This window comes from Artibeus jamaicensis, unplaced genomic scaffold (assembly GCF_021234435.1).
Source record: "Artibeus jamaicensis isolate MK-2021 breed Jamaican fruit bat unplaced genomic scaffold, CSHL_Jam_final scaffold_1019, whole genome shotgun sequence".
NCBI lineage: Eukaryota > Metazoa > Chordata > Mammalia > Chiroptera > Phyllostomidae > Artibeus > Artibeus jamaicensis.
The window spans coordinates 36,115,891-36,142,555 of NW_026522025.1; the positions used below are offsets into that span (position 1 = coordinate 36,115,891).

At 33.7% G+C, this 26,665-nt stretch overlaps 1 protein-coding gene across 1 annotated transcript in view; it reads right to left on the reverse strand.

Annotated features, from left to right (window-relative positions):
* Nucleotides 1–25,434, reverse strand: part of HFM1 (helicase for meiosis 1) — an 88,694-nt gene extending 63,260 nt beyond the window's left edge. The window contains exons 1-12 of the mRNA XM_037154422.2: nucleotides 25,364–25,434; nucleotides 19,838–19,950; nucleotides 18,230–18,539; nucleotides 9,842–10,104; nucleotides 9,530–9,568; nucleotides 5,913–5,983; nucleotides 5,314–5,446; nucleotides 4,501–4,652; nucleotides 3,869–3,946; nucleotides 3,253–3,411; nucleotides 1,525–1,725; nucleotides 1,350–1,438 (exon numbers count right to left, since the gene is read on the reverse strand). Of these exons, the coding sequence (XP_037010317.2) occupies nucleotides 1,350–1,438; nucleotides 1,525–1,725; nucleotides 3,253–3,411; nucleotides 3,869–3,946; nucleotides 4,501–4,652; nucleotides 5,314–5,446; nucleotides 5,913–5,983; nucleotides 9,530–9,568; nucleotides 9,842–10,104; nucleotides 18,230–18,539; nucleotides 19,838–19,950; nucleotides 25,364–25,434 (1,679 nt within the window). The remainder of the gene's footprint in view (nucleotides 1–1,349; nucleotides 1,439–1,524; nucleotides 1,726–3,252; nucleotides 3,412–3,868; nucleotides 3,947–4,500; nucleotides 4,653–5,313; nucleotides 5,447–5,912; nucleotides 5,984–9,529; nucleotides 9,569–9,841; nucleotides 10,105–18,229; nucleotides 18,540–19,837; nucleotides 19,951–25,363) is intronic.
* Nucleotides 25,435–26,665: the final 1,231 nt, after the last annotated feature.

Consider the following 26,665-nt stretch of genomic DNA (forward strand, 5'->3'; position numbering starts at 1 on the left):
GACAGTAAGAAACTATTAAAGGAATTTAAGCAGGACACTGACATACTTAGATTTCTAACTTTAAACAATCACTCTGCTATGTAGATAACAGACTAAAGTAGAAAGACTGTGTGTGTGTGGCCAGCAGATAACAGGCAACAGATTAATAGTGACTTGAACTAGGGAGGTGGCAGATGCTAATGGAGACAAAATAATTGAAATATATTTAGAAGTAAGAATAAATAGGACTTAGTAATTGACTGCCTATTGGAAGGAAAGTAAAGGAGAAGTCAATGATAGATTTCTGCTGCAAATAACTAAGTAGATGATCGGTAATTAAAATGGGGAACACTGGAGGAAAGGCTGGTTTCAGAGAAAGAACCAAGGTTCTCTTTTGGACATAATGATTTGAGATGCTTACAGATGTACAATTGGAACTGTCAGTTAGGCAGGTAGACTGTAGACATGGAGCTCAGAATGAAGGTCTGGGTTGGAGCTAAAAACTTAGGAATTCACAGATACACATAAATGTATGTACATATATACTCTGAACCCATGTGATAGATACAAATACCTAGTTGTGTGGAATTAGAAAGAATAAAAGTTGGATAGAACCCCTGGAATGTTAACATTTTTAAGTATACTATTTTTATTTATTTTTTAAAGATTTCACTTATTTTTTTATACAGGGGGAAGGGTGAAAGAAAGAGTGGGAGAGAAACATTGACATGAGAAACATTGATTGGTTGCCTCTTATACACACCCCAACCAAGGACCAAACTTACAACCAAGGCCTGTGCCCCGACGGGGAACTGAACCAGTGACCTTTCGCTTTGTGGGATGACACCCAACCAACTGAGCAACATTGGTCAGGGCTGGAATGTTAACATTTTAAAAAGTTAAAATGTTGAGAGTTGGGTAGAAGAGGTGAAAGAAGGACTAAGAATTAGCTACCAGCAAAGTCGGAAGAAAGTGGGTAGATAATGAGCGTGGAAGCACAGAGTCCATAGCTTTTAAATAAAGTGGGAATGTGTTAGAGGCTCCTGAGAGATGAATTAGCAAGATCCCCTTTGGTGAAAGATTACAACAGAAGCTGCACTGAATGTGGATAAAAAAAGATGAAAACAACAATATGAATACCCTGTCAAGAAATCTAGCTATGAAATAAAAAAGACAGGATCATAGTTGCCCTAAGATTTATTATCTCACTCAATCCTCTAAATTACTACTATGCTTATTTTACAGATGAGAAAACTGAGGTACAGGGTCAAGAAACTTGAAAAGATTATAAAATTAACCCAGTTTTCTCATCTCATCTACATGATCCCTAAAAGTCTTTCTACCTCCAAGAAAAAAATGAAAAAATATACCTCTGTTTCTGTTCCACAGTCATAATAAATTTAGCATTTTTCACAAGAACAGAAGCAGCCTGTTGCACGCCTTTCCTTGTTGTACAAAACTGAAAATGAATGAATACATTTTGTATTAAAAATCCATATTAAAAGCTTGGCATTACACTGAAAAATAAGCAACCAAAATTCATACCACAAGTGTGGGTTTCTGATCAGAGTATGTTTGTATAACATTGGCGATTTTATAGTTGAGGGCTAAATCAAACTTGAATTCAGTTTGGTTACTACAGCAGGGAAATCCAAGGACAACTTTCCGAAGTTTCACTGGTCTGTGTCTCTCATCCATTTTCAGACATACAGCAGGTCTTTCACCATTTGAAAGCCATTCTGCAATCTTTAAATAATAGAAATGTATACATTGAGTTTTTTCTAATAAAGTTTTATGACTAAAAGTAACCCAATTATAGACCACATTAAAGTATAAGTATAAAAATATTTAATCATAGTCTTTTGCAATATTACATGGTAGTTCATTGACACTACTCTGTTGATATATTGATAAATATTGTATTACCAACAGCAGTATTTCAAGATTATGTATACTTTTTACCATGGCAAACCTCCAATTAATTATTATTATTTTGTTTCCTTTTCCTTATTAAGACTCCAAAGTAAAATTAAATTGATTTTGGCATAGAAATTGAATTTCTCACTATCACTGTAACTTCTTTGCTTTTTCAGAACTATGTCTAGATATGGCTGACACCACTGTGTTGTCTTATATACTGGCTGAAGAGTAGCAAAGGAAAGGTTGGCTTAGAATGATAAGGGTTGACAAGTGTTAAATGAAAAGCAAATAAATAGTTGAGAGATGGCAGTGCCAAAAACACATGTCAGACTCAGTGCTAGAGTCACTAGTTGGAACTGTGTGGTGAGCAATCCTTATCTTCATATAGTGGGCTTAATAATCAGACTTCATGCCCCCTATCAACCTGACCATTGCTTTGAGTGGAATGTGGATTAATGAGTTTCTACTTGCACAGGAAAAATTACTGAAACATTTTCAGTGCTATCATGGTTAGGGATGAGATCACATAAGAATTTACAATTCGAGAATAGCAGTAGGACAATGATAAAGACTATAATTTAGGGAAAATTTGAGAACTTGGATTTTTATCATTTATATATACTTTAAAATGTTCTCCATTAGTCTTAAATATAAAAAAGTTGTCATTTTTAAGAACAAAAATGACTAATTGTGTCAAATTAAAGATAACAGCCAAGTTTTCCATTGGATTAGACAATATAGCAGCTATTTGTGAAAACAATTCCTAAGTAGTAGCAGGAAGAAAAAGTCACATTATACTAGGCTGAGAAGTAAATAGTGAGAAAGCAGAGAGGAATTGTAACATTTTTCAAATTTGAGAAAAAAATGAAAAAAATGTAGGACATATTGTATATATTATCCTTAATGACAGGGTCTATGTTTTTACTTTTGCATCTATCATTTAGTGTTTACCACAATGCTAGGCACACAGAACTGGGGAGGGTGAATGGTAATGAACTAAACAATTATTTTTACTATCATACTCTGCTATACAACTACAGTCAGCTGGTTCCAACTGCCGTAACATATTGAGTCATGTTATTACATGGTATATGAAACTAAGACTTTTAGATACTAGTAAACAACAGGCTTGCACCAAAAAATGTTTTATTAGAAATAATCACTCAAATTTTATGGCCTTAATACTGCCTTCCCTATGAAATCTAAACATTACTTTCTACAACATACTTTCTATTAAATTGGTTAGGAGACTAACAACAACAAAAAACCCCTCAGTTTTCTCTAAGACTAAAATGACTACGTATTTCAATAGTCATAAAAAATTTCAGTCTAGAATTTACATCTAGAACTTACATCCTCAGCATTTGGAATTGTTGCAGACACAGCCACAAATCTCATTGGAATAACAGAACTGGTATTTTCTAAAGTATGAGATAAAGATTGCACAGTTTTCATTCTGCTAACTACAACTTCAAGAGTTGGTCCACGATTTTCATCTTTTACAACATGTACCTAAGAAAGAAATCAAGAAAGAAATCATTAGCTACAAAAATTTTAAAATCTGCCCTGGCTGGTGTGGCTCAGCAGATTGAGCACTGGCCTGGGAACAAAAGGGTCCCTGATTTGATTCCCATTCAGGGCCCATGCCTGGATTTCAGGCCAGGTCCCCAATACGGGGCATGCAAGAGGCAACCACACATTCATGTTTCTCTCCCTCTCTCTCTAACCCTTTCCCTCTCTCTAAAAATGAATGAATAAAATCTTTTTTAAAAAGATAATTTTAAAAATAAATAAATCTAATTAATTAAAATTTGCAAGAACATTAATGCTCATCCTTAGAAAAATAAGCACTTTCCAATTAAAGGGATAAAACAAACATATAGTTTATTTGAAATGTCTTGCTTTTCTTTCTATCCATTCTACTCATCTTTCTATGTTTATTTCTGAAAGTGAATCACGTGTTCGCTACCTCATCAATGAGAAACAGTCGAACCAGTTGTACTAAAGAGTTGTCTCTCCATTTCCTAGTCATGCTATCCCATTTCTCCTAGGGAAAAAAGTACAAGTGGTTTAACATAAGAGATTGTAATAAACATTATTAGGATATCAATGAAATTTTTAACCTTACATGTTATAAATGATGGGCTATATTTTAGTTAACATCTTAAAAGTATTGTGAAAAATTTTTTTTAATTTGTATAGGTTTTGACAGCCTTTCAAGTGTTTAAAAATTGAACTTCCATTTACTTTTAAGTTTAACCAAAAATGTTCAAAATTATAGCCTTTTAAGCTCTATCAAGATCCTTCCTCTGCAACACATAATACTTGGGTAGAAGAATACAAGGAATAAGTATGACTATAAATAATCTACAATAACAAATGCCTATTCATATCTTTTGTTTATTTTTCTTATTTGGTTGTCTTTTTCTTATTAATTTGTAAGTATTTGTTATATATCCTGAATACTTACCTTTTGTTTATTTTATTATATTGCAAATATATTTTTCTACTTTGTATCTTCTTTTAACATTTTTTCTTGGTGAAGAGAAATAGCTATTTTCTAATAAACCATGAAAATAATAAAGTATAAATAACACCTACTGGAGTTGTCATAATAATATGGGCATGCTGAATCTCAAACAGGTCATCCATTAGTGTATCTCCAGTGAGTTCTTTACACTTCAATCCCATTGGTCCAAATTTTTCTTTCCAGTCATCAAAACGCTGACTACACAGGGCTTTTATTGGTGCCACTATAACAATATAAGATATTTATTTGAATGCCAGTGAAATTTTTTAATTATTTTCATAAAAACACTGGTTAATAAAGTTAAGATAAAAATACCTATCTAGGTACTGCCTAATATTTATAAGTTAAAACTTAACAATAGAAGCATATTATTCAGAGTTACAAAGGTAATCACCAAATAGAACTAAAAATAGAAAAAGAAGTGATTGCTCACTTCTAACACTCAGCTAATTGTAACTAAGAGTGAAGAGAAGTAGAGCAAGAGATTGTTTTTCATTATAATCCTTTTTGTGACCATTGATTTTTTAACCATGTACATAAATTATTTTGATGAAAAATTAAAAAATATATATACCTATGAAAGAAGGGTTCCTGTGGGAATTTCTAGAATTATAAAATGTTTTATATTATTTGCTCATCTTGCCTGTCCTTTTAAAAATAGGCCTGTTAAAGCCAAACTCTCAATTCAAATATTACTTTGTATTTATAACTGAGCAAATGTGTTTTGAATTTAATGTAACAGGTAAGACCAAATGTGAACTGTCTTTATGAAAAAAGTATGGAAAATCAAGTAATGAGTCTGATGAGTTGAATTTATTTCTTACTTTAGCCTCAATGGTTTTTCATTATTACAATTATCACTCTTAAAATATATAAATACTTACTGTAAACAATTTTAATATTTGACCATGGCAATGGTACTTCCATTAACAATCTTGTTATAGCAAGTTCAAACACTACAGTTTTCCCAGAACCAGTTGGAGCACAAATCACAAAATTCCTATCTGTGTAAAGAAGCTAAAATATAAAATTTAATGAATCATGTAATATATAGAATTTTTCATTCACATTTTCAATTTGTTACAAAATATGCCTTATAAAGACTCTATGGAATAATAAACAGTTTAAACATTTTTATCTCTAAACTAATTAAAATTATTACTTTTCTCTAGATCCACCACCTTAAAAATATAACTATTAAAATTTACTATCTTGTTTTGTCAAAGTAAATATGTTAGACCTAGAAGAAAATCACTTTGTTAGCTTCCAGAGAAATTTTTATACATCTAATAAATACAAACCAACCCACCTATGAAAATCACATGCATTCATTCAACAAACATTTTTTGAGCTCCTATAATATACCAGCCACTGAGTGTGGCACTGGGGACATAAAGTGAATGTGATCTAGTCCCTGCCCTTCAAGAGCAAACAATCTAGTAAGAAAAAGCAGAAAAGCAAATAATCAAAATAAAATACTTACATCATCAAAGGCTTTGGACTGTATATAGTTGAAATATGGGAATTCTTTGAAAATACCTCTAAATTTTGCCGCTTAGTATAACATTAAGGAATCAAATATTTTGGAATTTAAAAAATTGGTTACTTTTAATTTTAAAATTAAATTAAATTAAAATTGACTGCCAATATTTAATGATAAAGCTTTAATACTTGCTATTTTGATATCATAAGAAAGGGATTAACAGATAGAAGAAGGGACCAAGATGGCACCATAGGATGCCTCCTGAATTTCCCTCCTCTCACAGATCCACCAAATATACACCTTCAAGCAATAAGTATGATTACACCTACGCACAGAACAATTTCCTCTGAGAGAAATCCTAACGAGTTGAGTGACTCCTATACAATGGATAAATGAGAAAATGACACTGAAATAGGTAGGAAAGGCTAGGAGAACTCTCTTCATAAATTCCACCCCTAGCATACCACCATACAATTGGGAAGGAACCCCCAACTCCCACCTTTTTCCTGAAGAGCAAAGGTTTTAAACTACACATGTAGTGACCAAACTTTTAAGGCTTCCCAGCTGAAGGTTAAGGCCCCCCAAACACCCAGCTCTGTAAGCTATAGGGCTTGCATTCATGAGTTACACAGGACTACAGCAAAGATCAGTTTTCACATGGGCATAGGAACACACCCCTCCCCACACGCACCCCCACAGGTACACATCCAAGCCCAGCACACAGGGGACAGGCCCATCTCCAGTTTCTCCCTTGGAAGGAATATAACTGCATACTTTTTCAGCTGCTGCCTTGAGTTTCTAGCTGCTAATCAGAATACAAACACTACACTTATTTAAGAAATTATATTTTTATGAAGATATACAAAAATTGCTGGATTATGATAAACATTCCTGTTAAAAGTTAAATGAGAACATATTACTTCTCTGATCAAATGCCCCATTTCTCTCAGAATATATAGCTACAAGGCCCTACATGATCTTGCCTCCTCACCCCCACCTCCACCTTTGTGTTTCTGACTTCATGTCCTACTACTCCTGACTGACCCATCTCCTCTACCTATATGGAATTCTTTTCTGTTCCTCAAAAACATCAGCCAAATTGTTCAAACTGTTCTTCCTTTCATATTTCCTTGGGTCTTTCACTTCCTTCAATTGCTTACTTACATCTCACCTTCTCAAAAAGAGCTACACTAATAATTCTTACCCTAAGTCCCTGATCCCAGCATTCCCATGCTAATCATCTTTACTCTGCTCCACTTTTTTCTTTCTCCCTATTACTCATTATCTTCTAAAATACCATATGTTTTATTTATAGACTTACAATTGTTGTCCTGTCCCCCAAGAATGTTAACTCCTCAAACACAATGATTCACTGTCTGTTTTCTTAACTGACATATCCAAAATACCTGAACAGTGCCTGGCACACAGTAAGCACCCAATTAATACATTTGCATTTATTAAGTGAAACAATTTACAAATTTTCATTTTACTTTCAGTTCTGCAGAATGTCAGAATATTGTGCCAAAACAAAATGTAATTTTCAGTGTGTCAATCCATCAGCTTTCAAAGGAATCTCATTTTTCCTCCAAAATATGTCTCTTCCTATAAAATATTTATTTGTAACAAGCCCACATGTGGGCCATCATGCTGGTTTTTCTCTCATTAGGCAGTTCCCCATCAGTTTACACTCACAAAAATGAATCTCTAATTCAGAGTAGATACAGAATCAATTTTTTACTCATGAGAAAACTCTGCTACTAACATCATTTATCATCACCATCAACACTTGATATCAAATTTTTCCTTTCGTTCAGCAAACTCTCAGCAGTGTCACTATAATTATATGTTATTACAGGTGAGAAGATGTCTTCAGAACTGCAAATGACAAGATTACTCTGGCAGCATCAAGCTGACCAAACTTCTATTGTCCTGAGGATTCAAATATAGTAAAATATTGAAAATAAGTTATATCCCCAAACTATCAAATTATCATCAATAGTATTCAGCCTTCCATTTTAATTTAAATACACACTTGGACAACATGAAGGGTAGCAGTACTGTGAGTTTGACAGCAAATGAACTTTTTGAACAATACAATGGACACAAAAGTAGGCAATAGTCTTAATCAACTGAGAAGCCTAAACAATAGAATCACTTCAGCTGTGCAAATACAGAACAAAGATCTTTAAAAATCTTCAGAAGTTACTGTCATAGTATGGCCAGTTTCAGTAAGGGATAAGAAGAATTTCCCATCATGCAGATAACAAAATTAATTTTAAGTGTTTACATTTCTTCTGTTCCTATCATACTTTGATCACCACAGAGAAGGAAGCGTGGCAGGACTGAGACCATATGCTGAACAGGAGCACTAAAGGATGTCAGAAGTTATTACGTTGTCATATATAACCTTTTTATTGTCCCCTCCCCCCCATTCTAATGCAATTCAGTTATCTGCATTGGACACAACTCTTCACAAGGGATCAGGCAAGTATTTTCTAACCAAAATTCAGCATTATCTCAGTCTGCAGAGTAGCTGGGATTGAAATTACTTTCCCCTAGATTCTTCTAACTCAACTGCCCAATATCTGGAATTCACTTTGTTTTGCCAACTAGATCATAACTTTTTGTCAGTTCTAAGTGGCTTTCCATAGCTATTGAATCACTAATTCTATCATTCTAAAGCACAATTTTGATGATATAACTTGACCTGCTCAAAAATTCTGTGCATGATTTCTCCTCATTGCTTAATAAATTTATTAAAACTAAACACAAACCCTCTTGACCATGGTATTCATGGTGTTAAATGATCTGATCCTAAAATACCTATTCAACATTATTTCCTACTACCCATTTAATCATAACTTTCATTTCAACTAAACTGGAATGCTTGTTGTTTCCAAGTATATTCCATACTTTACCCTCACCTTGCTCATGGATACACTTTTTCAAAAACACTTTTGTTACTTAATCTGGTTTTCACTGTATTTTGAGATATGAAGATAAATAAGGCATGGTCCTTGCCTTCATGGAGTACATAGGTCATAGGAGAATAGTCATATGACAACTGATAATTTCTAATAAAATAGAATAAGCACACTATTACAGACATAACACAGGGTATCAAAGAAACTAAGAAGATGTTACCTCCAGAACACTAATATGTACTCAAAATATGTAAATTAGATTATAGGTATAAACTGCAAATTAGGTTTTCAAAGACACTAGATTTGTAAAAATGTCCCCCAATCCACAGTATTCCTCATTCTCATTCATTTTCCTTCTTTATGTTTATCCCAATATGTTTTTCTTCCCGAAGTAAAAGAAATTGTATCAACTTGTAAGTAAATATGCTCAGAGACCAGCCAGTAATATAGACTCATTTCTGTACTTATCTTGTCACAGACTGGAAATAAACAGTTTATAAACTGGCACCAGACTACAGACCGCTCTTTGAGTAGCACTATCACACATACTGAGTCTCTTACATGACCCCAAGTATTCTCTTTTCCTTCTTTTTCTTGTTAACCAAAATAAACAGAGATAATGAAACAAAGTATTTAATAATTATGATTTCAAATAAAAGCTACTATAGTAAAATGATTTAATTTGAAGGATACGAATTTCTGTGATAGCCTTCAAATCATTTTCTGTTACTCCTAAAAAAAAAAAACCTACATACTTATATGGTATTTTAAAACTTTTCCATAAAAACTGTTTCAATAAAGTTTGCATAACTTTTTATTGACAGCACAGTTAAAAATTTATACCACAGTTTAAGGTATAGTGCAATATAATTAGGAAATGCAGAAATTGCACATAAATAACCTATTCAAGTTTACTATATCTTTATATTACTCCCTATGCTAAGAAATACAGACTAGACACTTTTATATACTTTTACAAACCAATGAAAAAAAGCAAAGAATTACCTTGAACTTCATGAGGCTGTGGAGCAACTGAAAAAGATGGTATTTTGAATACATCTCTGATTTCAGAAGCAGGAAAAGCATCACTTGCTGTAAACATGTTAACATCTGAATATTGAGGTTTCTGCTTACTGTTGCTACATTTCCATGATTTCCCTTTGTTCATTTCTGTTTGGACAATTTCCCCTGAGCCAACATGAGAATCCAAGTTTGCAATGTCATTAGAATAAGCACTCCTATGCATACTGTCAGATATTTTAAATAATCTGCAAAAAAAGGAAAAACATGTAAAAAAACTAGCATAAAATCGGTCCCTTTAAAAATACCTGTAGATTATGGTTTATTCAAACACAAAAATGAATCATTCTCCTAAGATAGGACTTGTTAAATTTAGCACTGAGTTATGTCTTCACTTTCCTAAAACTAAGGTAAATCCATTTGTGGTAGCCAGCCTCTGAGATAGCACTAGTGATCCTGGTCTCCTGGTATTCATACTTTTCTTTAGTCTCAAATCAGTACTAGCCTATGTGATTAGTAGCATACTGCGGAAGTACAAGTATGTGATTACCAAGGCTAGGTCATAAAAGACATTGTATCTTTCACAAGATCTCTTGTATCACTCACTCTGAGAGAAGCCAGCCGCTAGTATTTCATGAGAACACTCAATCAATCCCATAGAGAGGCCCATGTGGACACTGAGACATCTTGTCAGTAACCAGCACCCTCTTACCAAAAACTATTTAGTAATCATTTCAATGTAAGAAATACTTCTTTAAGCCCTGGCTGGTGTAGCTCAGTGAATTGAGCGCAGGCCTGCGAACCAGATAATCGCAGCTCGAATCCCAGTCAGGGCACATACCAGGGTTGCAGGCCAGTTCCCTGCAGGCCAGTTCCCAGCAGGGGACGCACAAAAGGCAACCATACATTGATGTTTCTCTCCCTCTCTCCTTCCCTTCCCCTCTAAAGATAAATAAATAAAAATTTTAAAAAAATTCTGAAAAAAAAAAGAAAAAATAAAAATAAAAAGAAATACTTCTTTACAAAGTTCTGGAAAATACAGAAAAGCCATCTTTATAATTACAATTTATCATATTAAACTGATCTAAAGACAATTTGCTCACAACAGTCCTAAGGGATGAAATGACCATTGAGGTTCCTAATACAGCACTTACATGTCATAATAGGAATGACTGCAGGTATCAGTCTTATGGAATTGCAGTGGTCCCCAACCTTTTTGGGGCCAGGCACCAGTTTCATGGAAGACAATTTTTCCATGGATGTGGGGGTGGGGGTAGGGATGGAGGAAGCAGAGCTCAGGTGGTAACATGAACAGTGTCTGCAGACAGGAGGAGGAAGGTTGGGGATCCTTGCCATAATGAATGACACCCATGAAAGTACTAGAAAAATATAGAATAGTTTCTAAATTAATTTTTACTAGTCTTTTTAAAAGTATTTTATTTAGTTTTCATCTTTAAAGGTGTCTATTACAAAAATAATTATTGATTAGGGTAGAATAGTGAATTCTAAAGAAATTAATAATTAAATAAACAACAAAGTCCTTCCATTCAGGAGTGCCCTAACAGGTGGTGTTCACTTTTCTAGTCATTTCTCTGTGTACATGTGTGTGCCTGTGCACATGCATGTGTGTTGAAATGTGTGCACATACACATATGTTTGAGCAAGTGTAGGTATCAGTGTGCACATATGTGTATGTGCACTTGTGGATGTTGGCAAGGAGGATTCTAGAACCTGATTTCCCCAGGAGTGAACACTGCTAGTCAATCCTCTTCCTTATTCCATTTTTCTATGGATGTGCATCAGAATTTTTGAAGAATCCCTGCTGTGGAACATGGACAATTTTTCATTTTTTCACTCCCATCATTGTGCTGAAGGGAACATCTGCATCTATAAATCTTTTTTAGAACAAATCCCTAGAAAGTGGTGATAAAGTATTGCTCACAGTTTCTTACATCCACTTTTTAAAATTTTATTTATTTATTTATTTATTTATTTATTTATTTATTTATTTATTTATTTATTTATTTCTAGAGACAGGGGAAAGGAGGGAGAAAGAGAGGGAGAGAAAGATCAATGTGAGACAGAAACATCCATCAGTTGCCTCTCACACATTACCTGATTGGGGACAGAACTCACAATCTAGCCATGTGCCCTAACTGAGAATCAAACTGGGCTGAACCTTTCACTTTTGGGGACAATGCCCAATCAATGGAGCCACATTGGTCAGAGCCAACTGTTTTCACTTTGAGTCTTGTTTGGGACAGCAGTTGTGTGAAGACTCTGGGGCTGAGACCTTAGGAAGGAAGGGAGGAAGAGGAGCTGGAAGTGGAGATGATTTACTACAAATCTTAATAACATGTTTCACATAAGAACTAGTCTTTCAAAAAACCAGAAATAAATGTATTTTAGAACAAACTGTATGACTGCATCTTCCAATGCCAGCAGTTCTATCTTTGAAGATATAAAATTCAAAAGCAGAGGGTTAGCCTTAGATAATATATTAATAGTAGAATGCCATCATGAAATGATATTGAGGAAAAGGAAAACACTTATGCCATAGGATGATTCCTCACCATATGTTGTGATATAAGTTAAAAGCAAAGACTTTGGACTCAGACAAACCTGAGTATAAACCAACAGCTCCTCCACTTTCTAGATGTGTGACTTTAGAGTCTGAAATAAGTTTTCCAAACTACAAAAATTTTATCCACATGCTAGTTACCTAAATTCCCTGAACCTCATATTCTTCCTTTGGAATTTCTGCTCCACAATTTCCCCTATGTCCTCAACCTCTTCATTCATTGTTATATTAATTCCTGGTTGTAATAAAAATATTGCTTTGTCATGCAAAACTCTTGCTTCTTAAAAACTCAAGTGGAAACTACTAATTTTCCTACATCCAGTGTGCTTGGGGTAGATCTGTAGCTTCTTCTTCTCCCCAAATCTACATCATTATTTTTTTCGTTCTTCCACAAAAGTTATCTATCCTCTCTAGCTACACCACCTTATAACCCTACACATGGCATATATCATATATCAATCTCTGGTCACTTTAGAATCTATTCCTCTCAGTTCCAAATTCTGTCATCGTGTGGGTCACTTCAACATTCATACAGACAACCCATTCAAAATTCTACCCTATCAGTTTCTCAGGCATTCATCTCCAGTGCCTTTCTCCCCCTCACAATCAGAGTCACCCACTCTCTTACCTTAGACCACTGGTGGCAAACACAAGGCCCTCAGGCCAAATCCAGCCCTCCACATTGTTTTATCCGGCCTGGCACATTGTTTCTACCCAGGAGCAGCACTGAACTCTCACTTAGCTGTTAAGGAGTAATTAATTACATTTACACAGTCCTAAAATTACATTCGGCCCTTTGAAGGCAACGACAAGGCTGATGTAGCCTCCAGTGAAAATGAGTGTCATTATCCAGAATTGTTTCTCCCATCCAGTCAATCATTTTGATACATCATTTTCTGACTATAATCTCCTATCCTTTTAGCTTGTCTGCTCAAGGAACCACTGAAGTTAAAGAAAAACTCACTGTAATTAACCTCTTTGTTTTCTCCCAAAACACCTTCCCCTTTGCTTTCTCATCCACCTTTAATGAACTTAGAATTCATAAGTTATCTCTTCAACCACTCTCAAATAATATCCTCAGCTCTGCTTCCCTTTATCCCTTTTATCATACTTATCTTGCAAAACCTCAATCCTAGATGAATCTATTTTTTAAAAAAATTCAACCAAGCAGTGGAAACACTACCAGGAAAAGCACACCTATTAGGTAGATGAATAATATTAAAATGCAGAGTCATCAGCAAAATTGCAGATACAAGATCAATATATAAAATAGTTGTATTTCTATATACTTGCAATGGTCAATCTGAAAAATAATTTTTAATCCCATTTATAAAAGCATCAAAAAATAAAATACTTAGGAATAAATGTAACAAAATAAGTATAAGAGCGGTCCACTTAAAACCACAAAACATTATTGGGAAAAATAAAGAAAACAAATAACTGGAAAGATATCCCATATTCACAGATTGGAAAACTTACTGTTATTAACATAGTAATACTCCTCAAGTTGATCTTCAGATTCAACATACTATTTATCAAAATCCCAGCTAGCTTCTTTGCAGAAATTGACACACTTATCCTAAAATTCATATGAAAATGCAAAGAACCTAGACTAGCCAAAAACGATCTTGAATAAAGGAACAAAGCTGGAGGGTTCACACTTCCCAATGTGAAACCTTACTACGGAGCTACAGCAATTGAGACACGTGGGATATGACAGTGTGGGGTATATCCTATGCCAGGCATAAGGACATCGATCAATGGTATGGAATAGAAAGTCCAGAAATAAACCTTTATGTGGTATAATAAGGAATATAAATTTGGTCTTTGTTTCTAGTTCCTGGCACAGAGTTCCCAAAACCTTTGGAATTTCCCATGTGATAGAAGTGACAGAGTACCTTTTATTATTCATAACAAGGCCTTTTCGATCATACCTGAGTTTATGCTAATGAAGTTACTCTTGTAGGGCCCCTAGATAGTTTCAGGATGGGGGCTGATGCCACAAAGACAAAACCTCAATTACAGGTTTGAGACTTTCAGCCCCACCACTGACATCTAAGAAGGGGAAGGGGCTGGAGTTCAATCACCAATGGCCAATAATTTAATCAATCATACCTATGTAATGAAACCTCCATGAATAAAACACCCATAAATAACAGGGGTTCCTGATAGCTTCTGGACTGATGAACACGTCGAGGTCCTGAGAGTGTAACATACTCAGAAGGGGCAAGGAAGGTCTGTGCACCCTCCCTCTCCATACCTTGCGTTTGCATCCATTTGGCTGTTCCTAAATTGTATCCTTTATAATGAACTGGTAAAAGTAAGTAAAGTGTTTTTCCTGAGTTCTGTGAGTCATTCTAGAAAATTATTGAATCTATTATGGGGTCATGAGAACCCCCAAATTTGTAATCTACAAGGCAGAATTGTGAGTAACTTGGCACCCTATCTGTGGCTGGGATATGAAGTGGCACAGTTTTGTGGGACTAAAACCTTAATCTGAGGAATTTGACACTAACTCACTCTGGAGTTGGTGTGAAAATTTAATTATTGGTCACCCACTGGTATTAGAGAATCAGAGAATTAGTTGCATCAGAAAACCTTATATTCATGGTCAACTGACTGCCAACAAGGGTGCTATTACATTCAATGGGGAAAAATTAGTTTTTTCAACAAATGATACTTGAACAACTGGGTATCTACATGCAAAAGCATAAAGTTAGACTCTCGCCTTGCACCATATATACAAAAAAAAAAAAACTCAGAATAGATCAGAGACCTAAATGTAAGAGCTAAAACTATAGAACTCTTAGAAGAAAATGTAGGAGTAACTCTTCACAACCCTGGATTAGGCAATGGATTCTTGGATATGACTTCAAAAGCCTAAGCAACAACAACAAAAAATTTAGGTAAATTGGGCTTCACCAAAATTAAAACTTTTGTACTGCTAAGGATACCATCAAAAAAGTGAAAAGCAACTCTTACAATGTTAGAAAATATCTGCAAATCATATAGCTGATAAGGAAATTTTACCCAGAATATATAAAGAACTTTTGAAACACAATAATGAAAGAACAAATAACCCAATTAAAAAAGAGGCAAAGGATTCGAATATACATCACTCCAAAGAACATATACAAATACCCAGTGATCACATTCAAAGATGCCCAACATAATTAGTCATTAGGGAAATGCAAATCAAAACCACATTAAGATACCATTTCACATTTACTATAGTAAAAAAGACAATAACGAAGGCTAGCAAGGATGTGGAGGAATTGAAACTCTCATATATTGCTAATCGAATTTTAAAGTAGTGCAGATACTCTGGAAAACAATTTGGCAGTTTCTCAAAAAAGGTTAAATACAGAGTTACCATATGGCCCAGCAATTCCACTTCTAAGCATAAACCTAAAACAATTAAAACATATATTCACACTAAAACTTGAATGAATGTTCACAGCAACATTATTCATAGTAGCCAAAAAGTGGTAACAACCCAAATGTCTACCAACTGATAGATGAATAAACAAATGTGGTTTATCTATTCAATGGAATATTATGTGGCCATAAAAGGAATAAAGTAATGATACACAATAAAACATGGATGAATTTTGAAAATGTATGCCAAGTGAATGAAGCCAAACACAAAAAGTCAGATATTTAATTATTCCACTTATATGAAATGTCTAGAATAGCTGTATCAATAGAAACAGAAAGATTAGTGACTGCCAGGGCTGCAGGTAGGAGAGGAACAGAGAGTAACAGTTAATGAGTATAGTTTCACTGGAAGAAATTACAATGTTTTAAAATTAGATAGTAGTGATGGTTGTAAAACTCTGAATATTTTAAAAACCACAAACTGTACACTTCAAAAGGGTAAATTTTATAAATGAATTATATCTTAATAAATCTGTTTCAAAATATTCACAGACATCAATCTCAACTGAGCCCTTTACACTGTTTAACAATCCTACCATTATTCTAATTAGGTTGCTTTCCCATTCTCCCTAGTTGTTTTTCATTCTTCTCATACTTGCTCATTACCTCCACTTCCCCTCAAGCTCCACAAATGATCTCATCTCTTTTGTCATAGAGAAAACAAAAACTAACAACTAGATCTTTTCTGAATCATAAATTCACAAATCCAATTATCTATCTGGGTAATTTATAAGCACTGAAGATCAAATGTCCAAATCTGTGCTCATTTTTCCCAAAACGTGTTCTTCCTTCACAGTTTTGTATATTATGAAAGGGTACTACCATCCTTAATCATTCTGGCTCAAACCAGAACCTAGAAGTTGGATCTTATATCCAATAATCATTTAAGTCCTGTAGCATTCTATCTTCTAAATAATTCTGAACTCTCTCACTCTTGCGACCACAATCCTAGGTCAGGCTACCATTCTCTTATCTAGACTAATAAAATAACCTTCTAAGTGGTCCTTCAGAATGTATTCTAGCTCCCTTCTAATTCATCATACTGGGGCCTCAGTAGACTTTAAATAAAAAGAGAAATCTAATTTCACTGCTCTGCTTAAAACCAAGACCTTGTCCAATGGTTCCCAAACTTTAGTGTATATAACAACCCTCTAAAAAATGTGTTGCAAATGAAGATGCCTTGGTGACATCCCACCCTTCATATAGACTGTGATTCAGTAAGGCCAAGGTAGTATCCAGGAATTCAAATTTTTAATAAGCACTCCAGGTGATTCTTTTGCAGTAGGTCCATGGGTCACAGTTTAAGAAACAATGCCTTAAGGAAAAGTATAAAATGTTTACCCTGGCCTACAATACTATGAATGACTTGGTTCCTCCATATCTAACCTCTCAGCTTTCTCTCTTACTTTAAGGAGATTTTTTAAAAAATAGACCAGGCTCTGTACTACCTTAGGACTTCTGCACACATTACTCTTTTTGTCTGGAACACTCTCCTTTATTTGCACTTAACTTCATTCTATTCCTCCTTAAAGTTAAAGTTTAAATACCACTTCTTCAGGAAAGCATACCCTGACAGTCCAAAGCAGATTAGGTCCCCATGTTATACGCTCAAACAGCAGTTCTCAAAGGATAGTAGAGTCTATTACAGGGAGTTCATAAGATCAAAATTATTTTCATAATACTACTAAGGCATTATTTGCCTTTTTCTCACTCATTCTCTCACTAGTTAACATGGAGTTTTCCAGAGGCTCCAGGTTGTGTGGCATTACAACAGACTGAATACAAAAGCAAATATGAGAATCCAAGTATATTAAGCCAGAAATTAAAAACATTTACAAAAACATAAAACAACACCACTCGTCTCACTAAATTATTTTTTTAGAAAATAATTATTTTAAATAAAATACATAGTTTAAATTAACAAGTATGTTTATTATTTTAAAATGAATTAGTAAATAAGTATTTAAAAATTTTTAGCTTTAATTTCTAATACGGTTAAGCATTAATATTTAAATATTAAAAATAGCCCATATAAATAAAAATTCTTTGGAAATGCTTAATAATTTTTAAGTGTAAAGGGATCATAACAACATAAAGTTCAAGAACCTCTGCTCTAACCATATTCTTCATGAAAAATAATTGTCGTACTATTCAGTCCTTCCCCCATTAAATTGTAAGCTCTCCTAAACCAAAAACCTATGACTAGAATCCCAAAGTTAACAGAATATCTGGCATATACTAGACTCTATTTGTTATTGGTGTTTTTCTCATTCAGATTATAACATTTCATACTTTCGGACATACACATAGCTATTCAACTTTATCAATGAATGTTATTTCATTTAATTAATTACCTTTTTCGGAAGGCTGGTGCACTCTCTCCTTTTTCTTCTACAGAATTAATTAATCTTGTATCATCTGGAATATTTTTCTCAGGTGCTATCTCAGTGCCAAAGTGATTTTTGAATTTCTGAGAACTATACGTCAGCTTGCCAAAAACATGTGATAAACCATTTTTATCTGTCCCTCCAAAATTTACACCATCTTCTCCATAATTATTAGAGGGAAAGGCAAATTGGAATTTTTGTGTTGGTGAAATATAATTTGTGCTTTCATCAGTTATCTTTAAATTTGACGTTAACATTTTTTGCCTCTTTCCCATACCTACAAAAATGGAATGTGTTAATTACTACATGTTCTCCACAGAATCAAATTTTCAAAACAATGATGAAGAATTTAATAAAAATTTTCAAAAGAATTTACTACATAAATATGAAAGCCAAAAGAAAAGTATTAGTACAATAATAAGATAATTTAAAATATTGTACATGGTTTTAAAATATAGGGATTATCACTTTATGGTTTATTATATCACTGAAAGGTCCTCAAAAATTAAGAATTATTTAAATTAAATTTGAAATTTATATAAAACCTACATTATAAAATTGGCTTAATTTCTGACCCACAGAAATAATCATACATGTAATATTTATTTTATCTACTACAAATGATATAATTATATAAGTAACTATAAAGATTTAAAAATTTATATAAATAATTTATATACAGAAATACAATGACCAGCCATATATAATGTCAATGAATATAATTCAGTATTAAAGTACACAATACAATACTTTTAACTTTGATATTGCCTCTAAAATCAAGATAAAGGAATGCTTTCATCAAGGTGACAAATTTGTAAAGGTTTCTTCAAAGAGATTTTATTAATACAAGCATCTTTGAGAGGCTGAGGAGGAAGCTTATTAAGGCTTAAATATGCTTTACCATACACACACACGTATATATGTATAACACAGTGACATATATATATATATATATACACACACACACACACACACACATATATATAATAAACTCTGTATACTATTTGGTACATAAAAGAGTATATATATTTGCATTTGTAAGTATATAAATTATGAAGCTCAATAATAAAATGTACATGCATGAACCCACCACCCAATTTAAAAACACAAATTTTGCCAACAATATTACATTAGATCACATATAATGTTTGAGTGTGCTTGTTTTTTAGCTTCATAAAATGATGATATCAAACTACATATAATCATCTGCATCTTGTCTTTTTCACTCAGTATATTTCAGAAATCTGGTTTCCTAAACTAAAGAATTCTACCTTTGGTAAAGAGCAAGACAAAAACTAAATAGCAATGATAGTTTTAATGGTAAGAGGAGACAAAATTCACAGAACAATAAAATGGTTATATATTATATTATATGCATATAATATGTATATGTATATATATGCATATATAGGGAAGGAAAATGTCCTAGATTTTCAGAGTTGGTGAGCACTATTCTGAGTAAGTCTGTAATTTTCATCTTATTCCATTAAAAATAAAAGAAATTAACATTTTAATGTTACTAAATTTTTTTACATTGCATAGGTTTGGCTTCGCAACAAACATGTGATAATATACCTAATGGTTTATGATTTTCTATTTCTTCTTCTAATGTCTGAGTATCTGGAATTTCTGAAACCAGTGGAGCAGGTGGGGGAAACCAATCCAATGATTTTCCATTGTCTGAATAGCTAAATAAAATATAAAAATGTGAATATACATATTAATAAGATAATAACATCAGGAACTATATATTTATCAGTTAAACACCACTCAATCACAGGCTCTTAAGTATCCTATAAACTTAATGTGTTAACTTTAATTTACCCCTATATAGCAGTGTTCTTGATTTTTTTTTCCTTGTGACATTACTGTGTGATTAATGATATTACTATGTAAAATATGCTACCTAAATAATGGCTTTAACTCCATCTCCTTTTCTCCAATTCAAATGCTTTTGACAGGACTCTTAAATATGTTCCAATTTTTTTAAAGTAGTAAATCATTCTGAAATTTTAGCACCTTAACAAGTGACAATTACTTTTGACGTACCTCATGATTAATCATAGATCGTCAGTGTAAATGACACCATTACTAGTATTCTAAAGTATTCCTAAAGGACTATTACAAATCAATCTTCTAACTCAAATATTCTTGGCCCAGAACCATCTGAAAACCACAGAAAATCCAAGAAAAGAGTTGAAACTCACAATCACTTTGTAAACTTACAGTAATTGATGAGATTTTTGCCATCCAGTTGGCATTGGTAACTAACTACCTTCTTATTTTTCACCTGTTATCCTATTAACAGATAATGCTTTAATGTTTTCTTTCCAATCAAAGATGGCTTGTCTTTCATGAGAACAAAAAGATAAGTTTTAGGTGATAGAAAATGAAGTTGAGAAAAGCACCACATATGATTCCTATGCCAAGACTCAAGAATTTTATGATTTATTTCTTATCTCTGCATTTAGAATTTCAAACTCTTAAAAGTGAGAGACTTAGTCTTCTACTTTTGTGCATCTCATAGCACCCAACATATAGCTACTATGGCTATATTTTCCAAATCAAAAATCTACAACACATTATCTGACTTTGTCTGATTGTCTGACCAAAGGCCAAAGCATTTGCTGCAAATCAAAACAACACTAAGATACCACCTCACACTTGTCAGAATGGCTGTCATCAATAAATCAACAAACAAGTGTTGGCAAGGATATGGAGAAAAGGGAACCCTAGTGCACTGTTGGTGGGAATGCAGATTGATACAGCCACTGTGAAAAACAGTATAGAGTTTCCTAAAAAAATTAAAAGTGGAACTGCTTTATGACCCAGTAATTTTACTTCTGGGTATATATTCAAAGAAACCCAAAACACTAATTCTAAAGAATATATGTACTCCCATGTTCTCTGCAGCATCATTTACAATAGCCAAGATATGGAAGTACCCATCAATAGACAAGTAGATAAAAAAAGTTGTGGTACATATAAACAATGGAATATCATTTGTCCATTAAAAAGAATGAAATCTTACCTCTTGCTACAACGTGGATGGACCTAGAGAGTATTATACTAAGTGAAATAAGTCAGACAGACTTATTTCAAACAAATACCAGAGTTTCATTATATGTGGAATCTGAAGAATAAAATAAAACCAAGAAATTGGACACAGGTTCATGCATACAGAGAACTCCTGACTATGGGGTGAAGTTCTGGGGAAACCAGGCACAAGCTTCTAAAGGTTCTCTCTCAGTGATAACCCAGGATGTGCTTAATTCCCCCAGAAACACATTGTGACAGTACACATGAAATGATACCAATGAGGGAAGTTCACTAGAGTCTCCATGCCCAGGGTTTTTATTAGGGACTAATCACTTGGGCTTTCCCTCTCTGACACATTCTAGATTCCCAGAAGCAAAGCAAATGTTCAGAATAAACCATATTGTATAAACTGTGAGCCACTCTGTTATCAGTCAATGGTGGGAAACTTCCACTTCAGCCAAAAGCATCTGGCAAGCAGGCCTTTTCAAGGATAACAGTGTAGGCCTAATATATTAACTCTTCTGCACAGTGACTACTCCAGAAAATCCAAGAAAGCTGTTAACAAGAAACAAAAATCACTGTTCTACTGTTCAGCCTTCCCATAAAGTCATATCTTTCTCATGATTTCCCTATTTTCCAGAGATGCCATCATTTCCCCAGCCACTCAGAACCAAACCATAGTATAATCTTTTACCCAGTATATATAGACACTAACAGATCTTATTGCACCTTGTACATTTTCTTGAATTCATCATTTTCTTGTATTTCTACTGTCACTCTCATAATAAAGGCCCTAGTCAACTTATATTTGGTTGATAACAACTGGCCTCGCCACCTCCAGGCTTTCTCTCTCTAATATAATTTACACACTCCTATCACATTAATTTGGAATTGTTTTTCATCATATTATTCCATTCAAAATCCCTCAATGGTATCTGAATAATGCCAAACTTCCAAGTAGCCCAAGACCATCTCACAGTTTTAACTCTCCTACATGTAGCTTATAGTCCAGACCAAAGTGAACTATGTATATACAGATAATACATTCTGTCCCTCCTCATTTTTGTTCAAAAATATTTCCTTTACTCAGCTTGCCTCTGTACCCTACCATCACATCTACCTATAGAAATTCAACTGTTTTATTCACTCAGTCCACTGAACAATTATTTACTGAGAACTGTGTCAGGCACTTTTCTAGGCACTAGAATATACATTAATTTAAAATCTAGCTCAAATTCTTCCTTCATGAAATCTCCCTGGTTCTCTAAGATTTTCTTCTCCCTTCCCTCTCCTTGTTATCTGAACCTATCATATTTATCACAGTCCTCCTTGTAGTGATAATAGAAAGATGGCTGATAATAGATAAGCAGATAAATAAATCTACTACCTCCTCTAGATTGCAAATGTTTAAGGGTCTTTTTTTGAAATGTATTTATTGATTATGCTATTACAGTTGTCCCATTCCCCCCACTTTATTCCCCTCCACCCTGCACACCCCCTCACATCCATATTCCCCCTCCCTTAGTTCATATACACAAGCTGTACATGTTAAGTTCTTTGGCTTCTACATTTCCTATAGTATTCTTAACTTCCCCCTATGTTATACCACCATTTATGGTACTTATTCCCTGCACCTTTTCCCCACTCCTACCTCCCCTACCCCACTAATAACTCTCCATGTAATCTCCATTTCTGTGATTCTGTTCCCGTTCTAGTTGTTTGATTATTTCATTTTTGTTTTTGTTTTAGGTTTGGTTATTGATAGTTGTAAGTTTGTTGTCATTTTAGTGTTCATATTTTTATCTTCTTTTTCTTAGATAAGTCCCTTAACATTTCATATAATAAAGGTTTGGTGATAATGAACTTCTTTAACTTGACCTTATCTGGGAAGCACTTTATTTGCCTTTCCATTCTAAATGATAGCTTTGGTGGATAGAGTAATCTTGGGTGTAGGTCCTTGCCTTTCATGACTTGGAATACTTTTTTCCAGCCCCATCTTGCCTACAAAGTTTCTTTTGAGAAATCAGCTGATAGTCTCATGGAAACTCCATTGTAACTGTCTCCTTTCCTCTTGCTGCTTTTAAGATTCTCTCCTTATCTTTCATCTTGGCTAATGTAATTATGATGTGCCTTGATGTGTGCTTCCTTGAGTCCAACTTCTTTGGGACTCTCTGAGTTTCCTGGACTTCCTGGAAGTCTATTGCCTTTGCCAGATTGGGGAAGTTCTCCTTCATTATGTGTTCAAATAAGTTTTCAATTTCTTATTCTTCCTCTTCTCCTTCAGGCACCCCTATAATTCAGATACTGGATCATTTAAAGTTGTCCTGGAGATTCCTAAGCCTTTCCTCATTTTTTTTGAATTCTTGTTTTTTCATTCAGTTCTGGTTGAATGTTTCTTTCTTCCTTCTGGGCCACACCACTGATTTGAGTCTCAGTTTCCTTTCCTTCACTGTTGGTTCCCTGTACATTTTCCTTTATTTCACTTAGCATAGCCTCCACTTTTTCCTCTATTTTGTGGCCATACTCAACCAATTCTGTGAGCATCCTGATTACCAGTATTTGGAACTGTGCATCTAATAAGTTGGTGATCTCTTCATTGCTTAGTTGTATTTTTTCTGGAGCTTTGATCTGTTCTTTCATTTGGGTCCTTTTTTTTTGTCTCGGTGCACCTGTTATGTAATAAGGGGCAGAGCCTTAGATATTCACTAGGGTGGGGCAACCCACAGTGCTGCATTGTGGTGCTATATGTGGGGAAGGGGTTTTAGAGGGAAGAATGCTGCTTGTTCACTAAGGGTCTTGTTTCTATTCCCATTTATATTGACAGTACTGAACACAGTGCTTTGTATAATTAGACATATTATATAATAAATGTTTGTTGATTCAATTCCATGGCTTTTAACACATAGAAAGTCATGTCCAAGATCCTCGTTCTGGCATTTAACCTTTATCTTTAGCTTACTTTTCTAATCATATATCCCACTGCTTTTTTATCCCTTTATGAATCTTCTATTCCAGGAAACTTCTCTAGATACACTATCCCCTAAAAATCCTATGAATCATCTCCACTCTTTTTCTCTTGCTGCTACACTCTGCCTTCAAATGTCCCACTTCTTTTTCTCAAAGCCTCCTCAAGTTTCCCACCACTACTATAATGTGTGACCTGATCACTCTGGTCCAAGTCTCCTTCTAAATCTAAAATTTCATTATATTAATATATATGTATGTATGCATATATATGTATATGTGTGTGTATATATATATAAAAGCATATATGTATATGCTTATTATTTGCCTTGCAGTCTTTCTTTTTACTTTGTATTGTTTGAATGGCAAACATATGTTCCAATTTGCCCAGACCAGTCCTGATTAAATCTTGTTGTCCCATTTGGATTCAACTTTTTCACTCTTAAAAGTGTCTCAGTATAAATGATAAATTACATGCTCACATTATTTATTAATGAAATTTACATATTTGTGTTTAATTTCCTCAAGTAGATTTTAAGGAGTTTTTTAAAGCAAAAGTCTGCTTCAACCTTTTTATATCCCTTTTAGCACTCAATAAATACCTGAATTAATATTTAAATGAATGAAAGACTAAACGAAGCCTGCAATTTATTCAATGCTTCATTTTGAAAGGGTAATACAAAGGAAAAAATACATAGAAGTGTTACAATTGAGAGCAATACACATGTGAAAACTCATAAAAGCCAGAATTTAACAAACTACCCATTCTCCATTCTTATATTACCCTTTGTTTCTAAAATGTATCACCATTTCTTCTAGTCTTTACCTTAGCCAAAAACAATTGGAACAGAAATTCAAATAAATAAAAGCCAAATAGGCAAGACTCTATTTTTTTAAATTATAACCTATAAGATGTTAAACTTTAGCTACTCCCTTATACCTGAGTTCCAAGATTATCAAACATATACCTAAAACATCATTCTGTTTATCCCTTATTTTTAACTTATATATTTACCAGAAGAAAATTAAAATCCCTTAAAAATTAAAAAACATGCCTAAAACAATATACTCTATTATCATTCTTTAAGGCAGACTTACTTTTCAGCTTCATCTTGTTTTTCAAAAAATAAATTATCCAAAGAAAACAAGGAGTCGTTTGATTTCGACATATTAAAAATTAGACTTTTTCATAAATCTAAAAAATATAGAAAAAGCAGTTTATATTTATAAAAATGTAGAACATTTCTACATAAATGATAATCATAAATTTCCCAGAATAAACACAGACTACCTTCCCAGCTGTATCTTCTGCAACTCTCTCCAAAGCACCTCAATATTCAAATACATTATTCTCTGTCTTCCCTCATTCATGATTTCACACTTGTACCCCTCTCTTCATATTGCACAAATGCTTAGAATGTGTTTTCTTTCATTCTCCACCTGGCAAATTTCTACCCATCCTTCACTGTATAGGTCAAGTGTCATTTATCTTTCAACAATTTCTCTGAATTTGTCCTCTTACCCAAGAGAGAATTAATCCCTCCTTTTGGGCTTTTATAAAACTTTGTTCAAAACACTATTTTTAGTGCATTTTATTGTGAATGCGTGTGTCTCTAACAATACACTATTTACATAGCAGTTACTTGCTTCAAAATATAGGCAGAGAAGTCAGAGGTATTGACAATACAAGACTACAATCATTTGATAATTGATAAAGCTATGTACTAGTATGTGGAGCTCATCATAATGCCCTGCCTATGCATGCATGTTTGAATTTTTCCAAAATAAAAAAAATCACATGTTTAACATACAGATGTAGGTTTACATTCATATTACATAACATACAAATGCTTATGTTCCTTTTTTAAAAGATAATTTTTACATTCAGTGATGTTATCTAAAGGCTAAAAACATTCAGCATTGGCTCCTTGGAATATGATAAAAATGCAGGGCACAAAAAAGCCTCAAATTTGATAGGAGACATTAGAAACATTTCTACACACATATACTGCTTCCTTCACATTGCAACTCTTACCCCTACACATGAACACTCCATGACATTTTTTCTAAATTCTGAAACATGGGAGAAAATTCTATATAACAAAACATGAATCAGATGCACATATCATAAAACATAAATCACAATTCTATTTATTCTGTGTTAATACATTGCAAATCTTTCCTTAAGCTAGAAATTGAAATCAAAGAAACTATAATAGTGCCATCTCATGGAGAAGTCCATATTACCAAATCAGATTATGTCTCTCCAAGTTTCAATCTTCTGTGATGTGGAATGAGACACATGTGGGAATAAGTAGTGGAGGGAGGAATGTTTCCACATGCAGTCCTTGAAAAAATGCTATCGAAAGGGCTACATTTCTGTATACTTTATATTAAGAG